Genomic DNA, 16879 nt, shown 5'->3' with positions numbered 1-16879 from the left:
AGGTCAACCAAGGACGTGTATGCATGCATATAAGCAAAACCAATAGACACAGACAGTAGGGGGATGAGGGCATGTGCTGGGGGTGGGAATGGCTGGGGAAAGGTCAATGGAGGAAGAAGGAGACATATGTAATACTTTAAACAATAAAGAATTTAAATAAAAAAATTTTTAAAAGCTGTTTTTAAAAAACTCTGTGCCATTCTTATATATGACATCTGAGAGACAGAAAGGCTGAAACAGTAGAAAGTAAAAAAAAAAAAAAAATAGGGATTAGACAGAAAAGAAATTGATGTCTGAAAGTATAGACATCTAAGAAAAAAACAGAAGCTAATAAACCAACCACAAAATGATGGTTTCTTATAAAGCACTTCAGTAAAATTTTCCTTTTCACACATACTTACTGGCAATTGGGACATAATTTTATCCAAATGTCTCAGTTCCACTCTTGAACTTTCTATTTCTTGCTGACATACATCCAGTCGTTCATTCTGTGTTGCAATACGGACCTTTAATTCTCTGTTTTCATTTATTAGAGAAAATTTTTCTCGAAGTATTTCATCTTTGTCCTCTAACTCACTCTCTAGCTTCAAAATACTTTGTCTAGATTCAGATAGTTGTGCCATTACTTCTGAATTTTTCACTGCCATGATTCTTATTTTTTCTTTTCCATCGTTATTTTCTTCTTTTAACTGCCTATGAAGAAAAAAAGCACAAAAATAAAAATATGTTCATTTTTAATAATGATATTTAGTTAATCTCATATAAAATATTTTAAAGCTTAATTCTGAAATAAAAATATCTGCTCACATTTGCCATGTGCCTACTTTCTGCAGGCCAGGTACTCACATGTACCTGGTAGCACTATTATTACTTCCAGTTTATATTCGGGGAAATTGAGGCACAAAAAAGTTATGAAACTTGCCCAGTGTCTCAGAGTAAGTAGTAGGGCAATATAACCCCATTATCTTAGAAGCATTTCTGTTTCTTTTTAAAAATGTGAAACAGGAGATCTAACTCCAAAATCCTGACACAACTTTTTGCAGCTTTAAGAAAGTTTTAGATCATATAAGGAACAATCATGAAGTATCAGCCACAATTCCACAAGGTAAAGTCTAACAACCATTAACTGATTACAAAGCATTAATACTTTCAAATACATATACCTATAAATACATGTCAAACATTATGACAATCTAATCTTTAGAATTGTTATTGTATTTAATCAGTTCCCTTTTTCACATTTTTAAGGTCTCTAAAGGGAGAAGGCTGGACTAGGTGATTCTTCATTATTTGAAGAATACATATTGTACTAACTAGCTAATGAGGTCACACTATAAGAACATTAAGTGTGTGTTAATTTTCTCTAAATATTTGCAAAGCAAAACTTGTGATCATATTACTCTATATCTACAAGCATATCAACATACATTTTATTCATTTAAAATCCTCACTTCATTATACCTAGAAAACAATTTGTGATGAAGCCTATCTTTCTACATAATTTAAGTCCACAATTAAAATATACAAAATACTCTATTCCAAAATGTTTCAATTTCTTCATTTCTCCACAAAAATCCTTTTTCTACAACAGGATACTGTACCTTAATTTCTCTTTTAGAATTTCGACGTCACTTTTATATAGACCACACTTTTCCTGTAGCCTTTTATTTTCTTTTTCACAGTTAATTAGATTTTTCTCTAATATTTCTTCTTCAGCTTGAACCTAAAAACAATAATTTGTTTTAAGTGAGCACACTAATGTTGTCATAGGTTTTAGGTTTTTTTAAACTAAAAAGTAATGACTTTTGAAATAATCAGGAGAGTGGAATAAGTATTCCACCCATTTAAGTCGCCAACCTTATAGTAAAGGGAGCAAAATGAACTTCCTGGACAGGGAATGGGATTCTAACTACCTGTTCAGAAATGGTTTAGAGCCTATGACAGAGGGGCAATAGCAAGAGTGTTCTGGCCTCACATGGACAAGTCAAACAACTCATGCAGGGATTCTGCATGAAGTTACTAAAGGCTAACTTTAGTGCAAATGTTCCAGAGAAGTAATTTTTGAAATTGTAGCCACAAAATACTCCCAATGAAATCACAGTCCAAAATTTAAAACAAAAGCTATGTACCCAGGATGGAACAGTGGGAGTGGTGGACTGGGCAGGTCTCCCTCACTTCCTTTGTTACATCTACCTAACTATAGGGCTCTGCTGAGCAGTTTGAAATAGATAATCCTAAGGAGGGTTATGAAAAATCATCTCTTATATTTGCCTCTCCCTCCTCCATAAAGTCCTCCCTTTCCTCGAGGATACCCACCCTATACTAGTAAGTCTTTCTATCTTCCCCTACAGATTACCTTATTTAAAATCACTTCTATTACATTTCATTCTCACAGGGACCTCCCAAGGCTTTCAAACAGTGACCTAATTAATTCACATTTAATATTTTAGTATCAAATGGGACTTTGATTTCTTAATTTTTATAATAATATTTCTTTTTTCTACCCTTCTACCTTTCTTTAATCAGAATCATTAACTTCCTGCTTCAATTATCTCAAGATGGAAGTCTCTCATATCAGTATCAATTGACCAGACCTCTCTTCTGAGCTCAACAATTGAACATCTAATATGTGGCCTTCTTCCAAACAGGTTTTATTATTATGTGGTATTACTTGAAGATAGCAAATAAATGTAATAAAGCCATTATATTACTATGAAGAATCTGTTCAGGAATCTTCCCTTTGAGAGGCAGAAGTGAGTCCCTCTCAGGGTGGTAGATCCAGGGAGATCAACATAATCTACTCTGCCTTTATTTTCACTGAGGTGATGGGAATAAATTTCCTGCTTTTATTTCTATAGCTCCAACTTCTGCTCACTCACTCCATCTTTCTCTATATTTTATTTCTTCTCTTGTCTCCACTCTTTTCTCTGTTTGGATAAAAAAGTTTTGGCTCATTATAAAAAAATTGTCCATCAATTAGTTAAGGAACATCATCCTTGACTAATATTTATAAATTCTTTATTTCAAAGATTTTATTATGAATGAGATAAAAATTACTCCCTGCTTTAATCATCTTATCTAATAAAAGAGTAATATGCAAAAAGACCATCACTCCAACACACAAGATGGCCGCCCCCATGTGGACACAAAATGGCCGCCAAAATATGGCTGGCAGGGGAGGACAGTTGGGAGGGACCAGGCCTGCAAGGGAGGGCAGTTAGGGGAGGACCAGGCATGCAGGGTAGGGCAGTTGCGGGGGACAAGGCCTGCAGGGGAGGGCAGTTGGGGGCAACCAGGCCTGCATGGAGAGTAGTTAGGGGTGACCAGGCCTGCAGGGGAGGACAGTTAGGGGTGACCAGGCCGGCAGAGGAGGGCAGTTAGGGGAAACCAGGCCTATAGGGGAGGACAGTTGGGAGGGACAAGGCCAGCAGGGGAGGGCAGTTGGGGGGGACCAGGCCTGCAGGGGAGGGCAGTTGGGGGTACCAGGCCTACAGAGGAGGGCAGTTGGGGGCAACCAGGCCAGCAGGGGAGGGCAGTTAGGGGTGGTGACCAGGCCAGCAGGGGAGGGCAGTTAGAGGTGACCAGGCCTGCAGGGGAGGGCAGTTGGGAGGGATCAGGCCTGCTAGGGAGGGCAGTTGGGGGCAATCAGGCCTGCAGGGGAGGGCAGTTGGGGGCGATCAGGCATGCAGGGAAGGACAGTTGGGGGGGACCAGGCATTCAGGGGAGGGCAGTTGGGGGTGATGAGGCCTGCAGGGGAGGGCAGTTGGGGGTACCAGGCCTTCAGGGGAGGGCAGTGGCGGGGGGGGGGGGGGGTGACCAGGCCGCAGGGGAGGGCAGTTAGAGGTGACCAGGCCTGCAGGGGAGGGCAGTTGGGGGGTACCAGACCTGCAGGGGAGGGTAGTTGGAGGCAACCAGGCCAGCAGGGGAGGGCAGGTAGGGGTGACCAGGCCTGCAGGGGAAGGCAGCTGGGGGTGACCAGGCCGCCAGGGGAGAGCAGTTAGGGGCGACCAGGCTGGCAAGGGAGGGCAGTTAGGGGTGACCGGGCCAGCAGGGGAGGGAAGTTAGGGGTGACCAGGCCGGCAGAGGAGAGCAGTTAGGGGCAATCGGGCCAGCAGGGGAGTGGCAGAAGAGAGCAGTTAGGGGCAATCGGGCCAGCAGGGGAGCAGTTAGGCATCGATCAGGCTGGCAGGGGAGTGGTTAGGGGGTGATCTGGCTGGCAGGCAGAAGCAGTTAGGGGCAATCAGGCAGGCAGGCAGGTGAGCGGTTGGGAGCCAGCAGTCCTGGATTGTGAGAGGGATGTCCGACTACCCATTTAGGCCCGATCCCTAACAGGCAGTCGGACATCCCTCGATGGGTCCCAGATTGGAAAGGTTGCAGGCTGGGCTGAGGGACTGCCCTCCCCCTCCCCCCCATGCACGAAATTCGTGCACCGGGCCTCTAGTAAATACATATATTCTATTTATGTCTCTATTTTTACAATATGGACTGTAATACTAAACACTGACTTTGTACAACTGTTTCTTACCTTTTCCAGCTTTTCAGCCACTTTTTCTTTATAATGTTGGAAAGCTTTACTCAGCTCTTCAGCATTATATAGAGCTTCATTCCTTTGTCGTTCAGCTCTAAAATTTAAAAAGAAATAATTAATAAAAGCAAAGGATGCTCTGCACTGAATAGTTAAGTTCCAAAGTAACCTATATTTAATTTTGAGGAATAATTAGAGAGAAACAGATTTCTCTGTACAAAAAAAAAAAGAGAGAGAGAGAGAGAGTACTAAGCTTAAACTGCAAATAAAAAATGAAGATTAATCATTTCCTTACTATAAGATATCAATATAAAAAATAAAATATAACAAAATGTTTATAAACATACTTTAAATCATACATACATTCTTATGTGTTGGCAATATTATTCCCTCAATCCAGAAGATAGACAAGAGAAGTAGCCTGAGGCTGTATGATAAATTGTCATTTCACTGCCTAGTATATTAAAAATACTCGGTAAATCCTGTGACCTTCACAAAGATCAGGTAAATTTTCAAAAAGGTACTTCAAGAGACAGTAACTTTTATTGATACAGATATAAAAATCTGAACAACAAAATCCAATCACTACCAAGCACTGTCGTAAGCCCAACCATGCTGCCTCACCTCTTAGCTGACCCTGACCTTTCATCATACTTCTCACACTGAATTGAGACTATTGGGCTGGAACTTGGTCAATTTCCTATCCACATCTAAAACTTTCCTAGCCCTGACCAAGTAGCTCAGTTGGTTAGAGCATTGTCCCAATACGCCAAGGTTGTGGGTTCGATCCCCGGTCCGAGAACACATAAGAATCAACCAATGAATGTGTAAATAAGAACAAACTCATGTTTCTCTCTCTGTTACTATCTCTAAAACCAATAAGTAAAATATAAAAACCCCACACAAAACTTTTCTATATTTAAACCCATTCTCATCACATTGTTTCCAGTGTAAGGGAAGTATAGTGACTCTTCTTCAACGTGATTTCCTTTATCAATACTCTAGATCTTAGCTCTTTCCTTTGAGGAACTTACTCTGTCTTCTGTATGTTAACCTCTTCTCTATTGGCTTACAAACTCAAGTGAAAGTATCCCTTATTTCCTAAATATGTGGTTCTTAAGTCTGAATAGCAACTGTGAATACTGGAGATGTCTATTTGGTTTCAAAGTTTCAGATAAAAAAAATAGAAAGTGTTTAAACAATAATAGGTTTATCTGAAAATCTAAAAAAATACATTCTATTCCTTAATTTGCAAAGCTAGAATTCAGAGAGCAAAGGATACCTGTGTTTCTCACTTAACAAAACAAAACCCCCCATAGATATTGTGCTTTTCCTCTGTCATCCTTTTCAAGTCAAAGTTATCCACTTTATAGATATCTACTCCTCTATACCACCAATTTTTTAAAAAAGTCATATTTCAGCCACACAGAACTGTCTGGAAATATATTATATATGCATGTACTCACAACCCACACTTAATGAATCTTAAATCTGCTATTTTTGCTTCATAGAGACTTAGTTGCTTATTTATTTATTTTTAATCCTCACCTGAGAACATGCTTTTACTGATTTGATTTGATTTTTGTTACTCCTCACCTGAGGATACTTTCCCATTGATTTTTAGGGAGAGTGGAAGAGAGAGGGAAAGACAGAGAGAAACATCAATGTGAGAAAAACATATCGATTGGTTGCCTCCTGCATGAGCCCCGACCAGGGGCCTGGGCCAGGTAAGAGCCTGCAACCAAGGTATGTTCCCTTGACTGGAAATAAATCCGGGACCCTTTGGTCTGCAGGCCAACGGGTCTATCCACTGAGCCAAGCCAGCAAGGGCGCTTTTATTGATTCTAGAGAGAAGAAGGGGGGGGAGAGGAGAGAGAGAGAGAGAGAGAGAGAGAGAGAGAGAGAGAGAGAGAGAAACATCAGTCAGTTGCTTCCTGCACTCACCTGATAGGATCGGACCCACAACCTACCCTGACCAGGAATTGAACTTACCACCATTTGGTGTATGGGATGACACTCCAATCAACTGAGCCACGCAGGCCAGGGCAGACTTTTTTATTTTAAGCAAACAAAGACATTACAGAGTTGAAGTCCTGTCCCTGTGAGTCTTTTCAAAATCCCTTTCCCCTGACTTCTTCCACAAAGGTAACCCTAGAATCACTGTTTTGTTTTTTTTAATTACAAAACGTTTTGGAAGAGGGTGGGGGCAGAAAGGGGTCCTAATATATGGTGGCAGGAGAAGATTTGACTTTGGGTGGTGGGCACACGGTGCAATATACAGATCCTGTAACATAGAAACCCACACCTGAAACCTATATGTTCATGCTGACAAATGTCACCACAATAAATTTAATAAAAATAAATAAATAAAAGCACTAAGATGTAACATTAAAAAAACATTTTGTATATTCATATGTTAACCTAAGCCCACAAATAGTACCTTATGATTCATCCATTCTAAGAGGCAGATTGTTTTCACATTTTTAACTTCTCTAAGATTGACATGTATTTTTACAATTGATGGTATCTCAGTTTCATGGTTATATTTATTCTTAGTGATTATTAAAAAATGGTATACCGCGGAAAACTACAGGACACTGAAAAAAGAGACAGAGGAAGACGTAAACAGATGGAAGAACATACCATGTTCATGGATTGGTAGAATCAACATCATTAAAATGTCCATGCTACCCAAAGCAATCTATAGATTCAATGCACTCCCCATTAAAATACCAACAGCATATTTCACAGACCTAGAAAGAACTCTCCAAAAATTCATCTGGAATAAAAAAAGACCCCGAATAGCCACAGCAATCCTGAGAAAGAAGAATAAAGTAGGAGGGATCTCAATACCAGACCTCAAGCTGTATTACAAAGCCACTGTTCTCAAAACAGCCTAGTACTGGCACAAGAACAGACATATAGATCAATGGAACAGAAGAGAGAATCCAGATATCGACCCAAACCACTATGCTCAATTAATATTTGACAAAGGAGGCATGAACATACAATGGAGTCAAGACAGTGTCTTCAATAAATGGTGTTGGGAAAATTGGACAGATACATGAAAAAAAAATGAAACTAGATCACCAACTTACACGATACACAAAAATAAGCTCAAAATGGATACAGGACTTAAACATAAGACGGGAAACCATAAAAATACTAGAGGAATCCACAGGCAACAAAATCTCAGACATATGCCAAAAGAACTTCTTCACTGACACTGCCCCTAGGGCAATGGAAGCTAAAGAGAAAATTAACAAATGGGACTCCATCAAAATAAAAAGCTTTTTTACAGCAAAAGAAACCATCAACAAAACAACAAGAAAGCCCACTCTATGGGAGAACATATTTGCAAATGCTATCACTGATAAAGGTTTAATCTCCAACATCTACAGGCAGCTTATGCAACTTAATAAAAGGAAGATAAATGATCCAATAAAAAAATGGGCAACGGACCTAAACAGAATATTTTCAAAAGAAGACAGAAGGAAGGCCAAGAGACACATGAAAACATGCTCAAAGTCACTTATTATCCGAGAGATGCAAATCAAAACAACAATGAGGTACCATCTCACACCTGTCAGAATGGCTATCATCAACAAATCAACAAACGACAAGAGTTGGCGAGGATGCGGAGAAAAAGGAACCTTCGTGCACTGCTGGTGGGAATGCAGACTGGTGCAGCCACTGTGGAGAACAGTATGGAGTTTCCTCAAAAAACTGAAAATGGAACTCCCATTTGACCCAGTAATCCCACTCCTGGGAATATATCCAAAGAAATTAGAAACACCAATCAGAAAGGATATATGCACCACTATGTTCATAGCAGCACAATTTACAATAGCTAAGATTTGGAAACAGCCTAGGTGCCCGTCAGCAGATGACTGGATCAGAAAACTGTGGTACATCTACATAATGGAATACTATGCTGCCATAAAAAAGAAGGAATTCTCATCATTTGCAGCAACCTGGATGGAATTGGAGAACATTATGCTAAGTGAAATAAGCCAGTCAATGAAAGAAAAATACCACATGATCTCACTCATTTATGGATAATAAAGAACATTATAAACTGATGAACAAAAAGATAGATACAGAGACAGTAAAGCATCAAACAGACTTTCAAATTACAGGGGGAAAGTTAGGGAGAGGTGGGGGAGATAAGAAATCAAACGAAGGACTTGTATGCATGCATATAAGCATAACCAATGGACACAAAACTCTGGGGGGTGAGGGCATGTATGGGTGTGGGGTGGGGGAGGCAATGGTAAGATATGTACACATATAATACCTCAATAAAAATAAAAATAAATAAAAATAAATAAATAAATATTTTAGACTCTGTGGGGCATCCAGTCTCTTCTCAAATCTGCTATGTTGCATGAGAGCATCCTGAGACAATACCCAAACAATATGTATGTTCCAATAAAACTTTATTTACAAAATCAGGTAGTGGGCCATATTTGGCCCACATTTTGTAGTTTGCCCCTCTTCTCTGTGCCAAACTCTAAATTACATAAGCTGCTAAAAGTAAAATGCTTAATACATTTAATAAATAGAAAAAATTCCCTAAAAAAAAAAAATGGTATACCTTAAAATCTGTGTAATCTTACATTTGATAAAATATCAGTCTTTTTTCATGTTTTTATACTTTATACAAATGGCATCACATTGTCTGTATCCTACTGCAAATTGCTTTTGTTCAATATCATTCAAGACCTATCTATATTCACCTATATGACTACAATTCATTTTAAAAAATCTATTACATAATATTCCATGTATAAAAATACTGTAATTTATTTACTCATTTCACAGTGATAGACATTGAGGTTTTTTCTCAGCTAATACAAACAACATTGCAGTGAACATCACAATGCATAGCTTCTTGGCATTATGTGTGAGAATTTCTTTAAGATAAATAACTAGGAGCAAAATTGCTAGATTTTTTCCAAAAGTTATTTCAAAATTGAAGGTACTATATAGGTGAACGTTCAACTTTATTCAATCTTTTTTTTTTTAATTTTCACAGGAGAATATTTAGAGAAAGTGGAAGGGAGGGAGGAAGGGAGGGGAGGAGAGAGAGAGAGAGAGAGAAAGAAACATCAATGTTGGAGACACACATGGATTGGTTGTTTCCCGCATGCGCTCCAACCAGGGCTGAGGATCAAACCTCCAATCCAGGTACGTGCCCTTGACTAGGAATCAAACCCAAGACCCTTCTGTGTGGGGGCTGATGCTCTAACCATGTAGCCATACCAGCCAGGGTGTTTATTAAATCTTTTTGGCAGGGGAGTGGTTAGTACAGCAGCTGTACCAATTTACATTCCCAAACAGAAATGTGTATGAGTTTCTGTTGTACCACACCCTCACCTACACTTAGAGAACCAGTAGAGAATAATAAAAATAATAACTTATTTAAGCCTCCAAACAATCGAAAACTTTTCTAATTTTTATCATAAATTCCTCAATGGTCTATGAGGAAGAAGGCTTGTTTTAAATTTCCAAACATACATGACTTGGGAGATTATATTCCAACTTAACTGTACTGTGGTCTGAGAAGGTGATATGTGTGACATCAATCTTTTGGTGTTTATTGAAACTCATGTTTTCTGGCATAATGAGGTAGGTAACAGATTATAAATGTTCTAGAATTGCTTGAAAGAATATCATTTCTCAAATTGCTGGGTATAGAGTTCTAGATAAACATCATTAGATCAAGATTATTGTCATTCAATTCTTCAACTTCTTATTTCTTTTGTTGTTTAATCTAATAATTCATAGTAAATGTATAAAAATGTTCCCTGTATAAGATTTATTCACTTCTACTTGAAATTTTATTTTCTTTATATATACTTGGACTAAATTATTAGATACATGTAAGTTTAGAATATAGCTTTTTTCTTTAGTGTTACTTAAACATAAACGTATTATATGAATTATTTTTAACTCTAACAATGCTTGTTGCATTTAAATCTATTCTGTGTGATTTTAATATAGCTATATCTACTTTGTTTTGGTGACTATTCGCCTGAGATATTTCTTTCCATCTCTCTGCTTTAAACTTTTCTGTGTTCGTATGTTTCAGGTATGTCTTTTATAAACAGCATAAAGCTAAACAATCTCTACCTTTATACTGGCTTTTTAATCCATTATAATGAATCTTCTGTACCCAAAAAATATATTTGCAGAAGTTTAAATCTTTCAATTTCACAATGCCAATATTTATTCTAACACTTCAAAAAGCTCCAGGAGTCTTCATGTCACATCTCTACCTAAAAATCTCAATTGCCTATTTATGCTTTCCAGGTTAAAATACAAATCCTTTGGCATAACACACAGTCATTTACAGTCTGAACCAAACCTGTTTTTCTTGCCTCATTTCCTATTACACCTACCCATTTATATTTATAAGTATATAAAATTCCTCAGTGTTCTTCAGCAATGATGTTCTTTTATATTTCTATTAGAGGCCTGGTACACAAAATTCATACACAGGTAGGGTTCCCTAGGCCTGGCCGATCAGGTTCGCTGTCTCCCCACCTCCCCATCTCCTCCTTCCCTCACTGCCCATGCACTGCCACAGCGCAGTTCCCCCACCTCCCCGCCTCCTTCTTCCCTCACTCACTCAGTGCCCCTCTGCCACTGCTGGTCACCCACCATGTCCCGTGCCGCCCCCTGGTGGTCAGCACAAGTCATAGCGAGTGATCGAACTCCCATTCTCCCGGTTGAACTCCTGAGGGGACACTTTGCATATTAGCCTTTTATATATATAGATATATACTAGAGGCCCGGTGCACGAAATTCGTGCACGGGTGGGGGGGTGGGGGGGGAGTGTCCCTCAGCCCAGCCTGCACCCTCTCCAATCTGGGACCCCTCTCACAATCTAGGACTGCTGGTTCTCAACTGCTCACCTGCCTGCCTTCCTGATTGCCCCTAACTGCTTCTGCCTGCCAGCCTGATCATCCCCTAACCAGTCCCCTGCCAGCCTGATTGATGCCTAACTGCTCCCCTGCCAGCCTGTTTTCCCCTAACTGCCCTCCCCTGCAGGCCTGGTCACCCCTAACTGTGCTCCCCTGCAGGCTTGATCGCCCCCAACTGCCCTCCCTTGCAGGCCTGGTCCCTCCCAACTGCCCTCCCCTGCTGGCCATCTTGTGGGGGCCATCTTGTGTCCACATGGGGGCAGGATCTTTGACCACATGGGGGCAGCCATTTTGTGTGTTGGAGTGATGGTCAATTTGCATATTACTCTTTTATTAGATAGGACTAGAGGCCCGGTGCACGAAATTCGTGAACAGGGGGGGAGGGTCCCTCAGCCTGGACTGCAAGGATGCCAACGTCCCGTGCCCCAGCCAGCCTCTGGCCAGAGGCCCGTCAGCCCGCCCTCCCTCCCTCCGCGGGCTGGGGCGCACGGGACACTGCGGGTGATCGCCAGGGCAACGCCACCAGCGTCCAGCACCCCGGCCGCTATGGGTGCCACCATCTTTGTGGCAGAGTGACAGTTAATTTGAATATTGCCCTTTTATTAGATAGGACTAAAGACCTGGTGCACGAAATTCGTGCACGGGAAAGTGGTGTCCCTCAACCTGGCCTGCACCCTCTCCAATCTGGGACCCTTCGGGGGATGTTTGACTGCCGGACATCCCTCTCGCAATCCGGGACCGCTGGCTCCTAACTGCCTCCTCCTCCCCTTAACCCCCTAACCTGTCCATGTGGATAAAGTGGGTGGGAAGCAGGTACGCACTGCCTGCCGGCCTGACTGCCCCTAACTGCCCTCCCCTGCTGGCCTGGTTGCCCCTAATCACCACTGCCTCAGTCCCCACCAACATGGCTTTGTGCAGACGAACATCCGGATGGATGTCTGGAAGATGTCCGGTCTAATAGCATATTACCCTTTTATTAGTATAGATTATACAACATAAGTTTTAAGGTAGAATTGCATTAGTAGAAATGAAGAGACATTTCGTTAAAAAATGTATATTGGTTTAATATGATTCAAATCCACATGTTTATGACAAAAATCAAGTCTTTAAGAATAGGATTGCTTGCACTAGCTGGTTTGGCTCAGTGGCTAGAGCTTCAGCCTCGATTCTGGTCAAGGGCACATGCCTGGGTTTCGGGCTCAATCCCCAGTAGGGCGCGTGCAAGAGGCAGCCAATCAATGATTCTCTCTCATCATTGATGTTTCTATCTCTCTCCCTCTCCCTTCCTCTCTGAAATCAATAAAAACCTATTTTAAAAAAGTAAAAGAATAAGATTGCTTTGCTATCAAAGCCAAGTAAGGTGTGTCATTCATTGTCCCTGATGAAGTCTGAGCAGCTCAGTTGCTAAGCAACTTTGCTGGGTTCTTATCAAATAAAATCCGTGGAGAAGCAACTAAACCCACCATGCATTTAGGCTATAAAGACCGAAAGTTGGGGAGGACAGAGTGTTTCTGGGGCAGGAGACAGTGAGGGCCAGTGGCTGGGAGGCAGGGAAGACGTGGGAATGCCCAGTGCCTGGAAGTACCGGAGGGTCTGGGATATGCAAATCTGCTGGGGGCGGGGTCAGGCTCTGCACTCCGAGAGGTCAGGTCTGGAGGGAGGGCAGGGGACTGTAGCGTGTTTATTAACTCTGTAATGCCTTTTACACACAAAACACTGAATAGGAGGTCTGTGAAGAGGAATGTACTCTTTGTTCCTCTTAATCTCTAAGGGAGAGACAGAGTAGAAGGACAAATTCTCGGTACAGTAAATCAGGCAGATTCTCAGTAAATAGTTAAAGACTTCTTGGCAAGCCATGAAAGGGTTGCTCTCATTCTACTGATAACCGCCATCCAAACAAGTCTGGGAAAATTGTGTGGATAGGGAGCCAGCCTTGCTAGCCCCTTCAGGTGCAAGGACCATGTCAGCTTACACCCTGTCTCCAATATTCTTACATGTTGAAGGGGGTAGCAGGGGAGTGTCTGCCAGACATGGTTTCCTTCTGCTTGCTCACCAGAGCTGCCCCGCGTGATGCCTTTTTCCTTCCTTCTCCGCTGCCCCAAGCTAACACGCATGAGATCACCAGGGATGAAACTGGGGCTCCTGTTGTATTGCGTGGAGACTGCACTCCACAGGAACCTGCCTGATCCAGGGAGGGCTGGCGTCATTCACTGCTGGAAAGGCTCAATTTAAACCAAGCCTCTGCTTGCTGCCACTTAGATAGGTGCCGGCTGAGCTGTTTGCAGAGGGTTTAATCATCCCTTCTGGCTGTTTCCTTGGAAACCACAAACTCAAGATAGCAGAGCCAAGGCTGCATGCTTCTCAGCACCAGCTCTCCTCAGTCAGCTGCTGAATTTACTTGAAGGATGTAGAATAATTTTTAAACGATACTAAAGTGTGTACAATTAGGTCAAAGCATTATGCAATTGTTTCCTATTAATTTGTACGATTGAGGGTCCTGAGTGTTTGAGGATGTCAGCTCTCACAGAGCATAATGATTTTAACTATGAATGTAACCAAAGTCTCCACTGACTCTTTCAGCCAGGCGGCCTCTGGGCCAGGCACAGCGTGCCTGCTCGCGCCCCCGCCAGTGGCCACTTCCGCCGGGGGCTGTTCCTAGGCCAGGTGGCACAGCGTGCCTGTTTGCAACCCCCGGCTGGGGTGGCCTCCAGGCTGGGCAGCACCGTGCATGCGCTCCTGCCGGTGGCCACTTTTACCGGGGGCCGCTCCCAGGCCAGGCGGTGAGGCTTGCCTGCTCACGACCCGTGGCCGGGCAGCCTCAAGGCTGGGTGGTGTCCCCACCAGTGGCCACTTCTGCCGGGGGCTGCTCCCAGGCTGCGCCTGACTGGTCATGACTATTAAGCACCTGACTGGTTGTGACTAATTAGCATATCTGGGCTAATTAGCATATCCCTCTTTTATTATATAGGACTAGGGGCCCAGTGCACGAATTCGTGCACTTTGAAAGGAATTGTGGGTCACAAGGCTGCAGTGGGCACAGGGGCAGGTCTTAGCCCATCTTCCACACCCCTATCTGGCCCCTCCCTCCATGACCCCCGGTCCTCTGTCTGCCGGCAGCCCCGGTCCCACCACCACTGCTCCTATGCACTGAATGTGTGGAGCAACTGGGGCCGGCGCCAGCAGCAGGTGCGAGCGGGGCCTGCACTGTTAGTGGGTGTGAGCGGTGGCTCTGGCGCCGGCAGTGGCTGCTAGTGGGGCTATTGGCGGCAGTGGGTGCGAGAGGTGGCTGTTGGCCCTGATCGCCCCCCAGGAGCAGGAGAAGGTGGAGAAGCCCTGAGGGGAGATCGGGGCCGGCAGCTCTCCTCGCACCTGCTGACAGTGCCGAGTGATTGGGACAGGCGCCAGGCTCTGGCAGTGGGTGTGAGCGGCAGCTCCAGCAGCAGCAGCAGGTGCAAGCGGGGTTGGTGTCAGCAGCAGGTGCGAGCGCCCGGCTGGACCGTGGCGCACAGGAGCAAAGAATTTTCAGTGACCACCAGAGGCTTGCCCCGATGACAGTGACGAGCGCCCCACCATGGTCTGGCGCCCCCGCTCACCTGCTCCACCATCCCGCTGCAGCCAACGCCCACCATGTTCTGTGCTCTGCCGCCTGCTGCTAATGCCCACCATGTTCCACGCGCACCCCCTGGTAGTCAGCGCACGTCATAGCGACCAGTTGTTCGGTTGTTTTGCTGTTTGGTCTATTTGCATATTAGGGTTTTATATATAGAGAGACTAGTAGATAGATGCCTTTGCACATGCTGTCCAAACTGTGGCCATCCCCACTTATTCACCTTGTGAAAGCAAAGTCAATACCTGACCCTAAGAATCATATTAAGTTTTACAGAGAGAACTAGTTGCTCTTCCTTTGTACTTTTTCTTAGCTATATTAGAAAGCTAGTTTTCATAATATTACCTCATTATAATAACCATATGCAAAAAGCTTTTCTGAATAAGTCTGAATTTCAGAATATTTAACCATACAGTTTATTAATTATTTTTTTAAATATATTTTTATTGATTTCAGAGAGGAAGGGAGAGACAGAGATAGATAGAAACATCAATTAATGAGAATCAGTCATTGGCTGCCTCCTTCACACCCCCTACTGGGGATCAAGCCAGGGGATTGAGCCCACAACCCAGGCACGTGCCCTGACCGGAATCGAATTGTGACCTCTTGGCTCATAGGTCAACACTCAACTACTGAGCCATGCCTGGCGGGCTTTAACCATACAGGTTACACTCACGATAGGTACATTTGTTAGTGTTTATTATTTAAGAGGCACCTAACATTTCTTTTTTCATTTAATCCTTATATCAAGACAATATCATCTCAATTTAAGATGAGCTAACTTAGATTCAAGAAGGAGAGATAATTTTCCCAAGGTAACAAAGCCACTGAGAGGTAAAATCTGGCTATTTAACTCCAAAACCTAAACATTACCACTAAGTAATACTGACAACCAAATATATATTGTAACTGAAACTAGACTAGCCAAATGCTGCTAGGTTTCGAGAGGTTTAAATAAAAATGCAAACAAATATTTAATCTACTTGTGAGAAATTTTCAAAATATTCTTTCTTTGTAATGTTATTTACATTATAGTACAAATTTTAAAAATATTTTTAATGTAAAAGATAAAAATACAGATTATGATTTCACTTTATGTAAAAGTTGTCATAATTACATTATTATATTGTAAAATCTCATTGATTTAAACTAAAAATTTTAAATATTAGTTTAAAAGTTAATTGACATTCAAAGTTAATGGTTCCCGGGTCAAAGCTACCTACAAAACTTTATTTTAAAACATGGTTTAAATAAAATAGATATTTTTATAGTACTCACGTATTCCTTAAGGAAGACCCAAAGACACGTTCTCATGAATTTTATGTAAGTCATGCAACTTAATTTCAGAAATAAGTAAATTTCATTACATTGATCATCATTATCAGGCCCTTAGGAATTAATCCCAATCAAGAATGCTAATAACATAAAATTCACACATGAAAATTTTAATGGAAAATGAAAATAAAGATGGACCAAAAAATTTAAGTTATTTTACTGACAAATTTCTGAAAATTTTTCACTTCAAAGCTTAGCTAGAATTTTAAATAGGTAATATTTTTTTTCCCCTTACAAAAAAAGAAATTACTTGCTTTAAAAACACATACCTCTTTCCTTGTTTACTTTGTTCAAGTAAATCCACCTTCAACTTTATACATTCCTCTTGAAACTTCTGCAAACTCTGTTCCTTTTCAATCACCATTTTCTGACTCTGCTCTAATTTATCTTCTGCCTCTCTATAAATAAAGAATATTTTTAAAGGTTATTAAAGAAATTATGCCAGTATACAAAAATATTTCAACATTAGGAATTCTGTTAGTT

The 16879-nt window shown here is 41.8% G+C and overlaps 1 protein-coding gene across 3 annotated transcripts in view; it reads right to left on the bottom strand.

The window, feature by feature from the left end:
* The window catches only part of CCDC18 (coiled-coil domain containing 18), a 149227-nt gene that overhangs the window by 109609 nt on the left and 22739 nt on the right, over window positions 1–16879 (bottom strand). For all 3 annotated transcript variants that reach the window (XM_054721376.1, XM_054721374.1, XM_054721375.1), the window contains exons 6-9: window positions 16666–16794; window positions 4526–4622; window positions 1602–1723; window positions 402–693 (exon numbers count right to left, since the gene is read on the bottom strand). In XM_054721376.1, the coding sequence (XP_054577351.1) occupies window positions 402–693; window positions 1602–1723; window positions 4526–4622; window positions 16666–16794 (640 nt within the window). The remainder of the gene's footprint in view (window positions 1–401; window positions 694–1601; window positions 1724–4525; window positions 4623–16665; window positions 16795–16879) is intronic.

This window comes from Eptesicus fuscus, chromosome 9 (genome assembly GCF_027574615.1).
Source record: "Eptesicus fuscus isolate TK198812 chromosome 9, DD_ASM_mEF_20220401, whole genome shotgun sequence".
NCBI lineage: Eukaryota > Metazoa > Chordata > Mammalia > Chiroptera > Vespertilionidae > Eptesicus > Eptesicus fuscus.
Note: the sequence above shows the minus strand (reverse complement) of the source record. Positions and strands in the feature narration are given on the sequence as shown.